The following is a 3,571-nucleotide window of genomic DNA, read 5'->3' as shown; positions in this document are numbered from 1 at the left end:
TCCCACCTCCACCCAGACGTGACCCCCAGGAGGGTTCCCCAGGTCCAGATGCTGAAGGCTCCCCATGACCTAAATCCTCCTCTTCCTCCCCATTTTTCCCCCCCCCCAGGTTTTTTTTCCCTCCTGGGATTGGCCGCGGCGGCTCCTCCTCACCTTGGAGAAGACTTCCTGGTGGCCTTCATGCAGAACGGGTTGCAGCAGACCCTCAACAGCGACTTCAAGCTCCTCCTCACCGCTTACTCGCCCTTCACCTCCGTCACCATCTCCATGAAGAAGCCCGGCTTGAGGATGACCCTGCAGGTGACCCCGGGTCAACCCATCCTGGTGAAGGTCCCCCCTCAAGCCGAGATGGTGGGGAGCAAGAGCTTCCACAACGCCCTGGTGGTGAGGGCCACCAACCCCATCTCCTTGGTGATGGTCAACGAGAAACCCACCTCGGTGGACACCGCCTTGGTCTACCCCGTCCACTCCTGGGGCACCGAGTACTACGTGGTGACCCCCAACGTGGGCACCGACCGCTACGGGGAGTTTGTGGTGGCCGCCTGGGAGGAACCCACCCAGGTTGAGGTCCACCTCAAAGCCACCGTCACCTACCAAGGTCAATCCTACCCTCGGGGCACGGTTCTTCCCATCAAACTGGAACCCTTCCAAGCCGTCCAGCTCCAAAGCCCTTCTGATCTCTCGGGCACCAGGATCGTGGGGCAGAAACCGGTGGCCGTCTTCACCGGCCACACCTGCTTGGCCAGGTTCACCCACTGTGACCACTTGGCCGAGCAGCTCCAACCCGTTGCCCACTGGGGCACCACCTTCATTGTGCCCCCGTTGCCCTTCGAGACCCAGTCCGATATCGTCTATGTCTCCACCTCTTCCACCCCCTCCTCCACCCGCGTGGAGTCCCACCACGGGGACACCAAGGCCGTGCGGGACCTACGGCCTGGTCGCTCAACGCTCTATGGTCTCCAGGCCTCCAACCCCTTGGTCCTCTCGGCCGACACCGGGGTCCAGGTGGTTTTTTTTGCTGACGGGGGTCAAAAAGACACCATCTCCTACGACCCCTTCTTCATGACCGTCCCGGATGTCTCCAGCTACTGTCACTCCTACAAGGTCCTGGCCTTGGAGGGCTACCAGAACTACGCCCTCTTGGTGGCCAAGACCTCGGAGACGTCGGGGTTGACCCTCAACAAAGTGCCCTTGAGGAACGTGGAGTGGAAGCCGGTCCCGGGGACCGATTACTCCTGGGCGGGGCAGAGCCTGGGGGGTCAATTCGCCGTCCACGCGGTGGAGCACAAGACCTCCCCCTTCGGGCTGCTCAGCGTGGGCATCCGGGAGCAAAAGGCCTATGGGTCACCGGCCGTCTGTGACAGCGGTGAGTGTCCCATGGCCACTTTGGGCTCCCCATGGTCACCTCCAGCTCCCCATGGCCACCTCCACCTCCCCATGGCCACCTCCCCCTCCCCATGGTCACCTCCACCTCCCCATGACCATCTCCAGATTCCCATGGGCACCTTGAGCTCCCCAACATCACCTTGAGCTTCTCATGGCCACCTCTACCTCCTCATGGCCACCCCCAGCTCCCCATGGTCACTTCCATGTCCCCATGGCCACCTTGAGCTCCCCACTGCCACCTCCAGCTCCCCATGATCACCTTGAGATCCTCATGGCCACCTTGACCTTCCCGTGATCACCTTGAGATCCTCATGATCACCTCCAGCCCCCCATGGTCACCTCCAGCCCCCCCATGGCCACTTCAAGCTCTCCATGGCAACTTCCAGATCCCCACGGCCACCTCAAACTCCCCACACCACCATCCCTGAGGCCACACCTGGCAGCAAAGTCACCCCCCAAGTAATCCTGCCCCATTTCTTCCAGATCCCTGCCGGCTGGTGACGTGCCGGGCCAAGGAGACCTGCAAACTGGAGAAGGGGGAGGCCTCCTGCACCCATGACTACATGGGCACCTGCATGGGCTCCCAGTCCCCCCAGTACCACACCTTCGATGGGGTGACGGTGGACATCCAGGGGGGCTGCTCTTATACCCTGGTCAAATATTGTGGCCAGGACCCCACCCTGGTGCCTTTCAAGGTGGAGGAGAAGAAGGAGCAAGGGGATTCAGGGGAAGGGTTGACCACGGTCTACGTCTACGCCCACAAAGTCTCCATCCAGAGAGGAGAAGGAGGTAAAATCCAGGTGGGTTTTGGTGTGGGGTGTTGGTTTTTTTTCAGCAAAGCCCTTTGGTGGAGGTTGGAGAGCTGGGTGGAGAGGAACCTCATGAAGTTCAACCAGGGCAAGCGTAGGGTCCTCCACGTGGGGAGGAATAATCCCCCAAACCAGCACAGGTTGGGGGTGACCTGCTGGAGAGCAGCTCTGAGGAGAGGGACCTTGGAGTCCTGGTGGACCCCAGGATGACCACGAGCCAGCAATGGGCCCTGGTGGCCAAGAAGGCCAAGGGCATCCTGGGCATCAGGAAGAGTGTGACCAGCAGGTCCAGGGAGGTCATCCTTGCCCTGGGGAGGCCCCATCTGGAGCACTGGGACCAGTTCTGGGCTCCCCAGTTCCAGAAGGACAGGGAACTGCTGGAGAGGGGACAGCAGAGGCTGCGAGGATGATGAGGGACTGGAGAATCTCTCTTAACGAGGAGAAGCTGAGGGACTTGGGGCTTTTTAGTCTGGAGAAGAGAAGTCTGAGGGGGGATCTGATCAAGGGTGGGTGTCAGGAGGACGGGGCCAGTCTTTTTCCAGTGGTGCCCAGTGACAGGACAGGAGGGGAGGGCCACAAATTGGAACATAAGAAGTTCCATCTCAACATGAGGAGGAACTTCTATTCCTGTGAGGGTGGCAGAGCCCTGGAAGAGGCTGCCCAGGGAGGTGGTGGAGTCGCCTGCTCTGGAGACATTCAAGCCCCATCTGGACACGTTCCTGTAGGATCTGCTCTGGGTGGACCTGCTTTGGCAGGGGTGGGGTTGAAGGAGATGATCTCCAGAGGTCCCTTCCAACCCCAAATCATTCTGTGATTCCGTGGAAGAGGCTAAAAGTTTGAGATGAAACATGGGCGAGGTTGAAACTACAAAAAGACAAGGAGGAGAACCATCCAAACCACAGAATATCAGGAATTTTTGACCTGTAAATCAAGACGTGGCAAAGGAGAGGGGTGACTCCAGACGTTCTCCGATGAAACCCTGCACATTTTTTTTCACTTAACCTCAACAAAAAAGGCAATTTTAAGGACACAACTCTGCCATGAGGTTGGCTTTAGCCACGGGGTGCACCAACCATGGAGATCTAACCCCAAAAAGAAGGAGTTTAGGTGAGACCTAAGTCTATTTTTTGAGGTGAGATGGGCAAAACTGGGGGTTTCTCCCATCCCTACAGTTCAAGGGTCTTCCCCGTAGAGATTTTTTTTTTAAGCTCAGGAGTGGCAGGAGATGGTTCTCCCACCAGACGTTGGGGTTTGGACCTTCTCCCGCTGAAACCTATCAGGTTTCTACAGGCTGTGGTGCAAAAATGATGCTGAAAATGGTTTTTTTTTCCCCCAAAAAAATTCACTTTCTGATCGTATCTTTACACTTCTTTGGG

The 3,571-nt window shown here is 58.0% G+C and overlaps 1 protein-coding gene across 1 annotated transcript in view; it reads left to right on the top strand.

Annotated features, from left to right (window-relative positions):
* The window catches only part of LOC106897391 (IgGFc-binding protein-like), a 39,082-nt gene that overhangs the window by 1,835 nt on the left and 33,676 nt on the right, over positions 1 to 3,571 (top strand). Inside the window, exons 3-4 of the mRNA XM_014957988.1 lie at positions 110 to 1,366; positions 1,870 to 2,186. Coding sequence (XP_014813474.1) covers positions 110 to 1,366; positions 1,870 to 2,186 — 1,574 coding nt within the window. The remainder of the gene's footprint in view (positions 1 to 109; positions 1,367 to 1,869; positions 2,187 to 3,571) is intronic.

Source organism: Calidris pugnax, unplaced genomic scaffold, assembly GCF_001431845.1.
Source record: "Calidris pugnax isolate Ruff unplaced genomic scaffold, ASM143184v1 scaffold397, whole genome shotgun sequence".
NCBI classification, from domain to species: domain Eukaryota; kingdom Metazoa; phylum Chordata; class Aves; order Charadriiformes; family Scolopacidae; genus Calidris; species Calidris pugnax.
The sequence above is the reverse complement of the archived record's forward strand: the minus strand, read 5'-3'. Positions and strand labels throughout refer to the sequence as shown.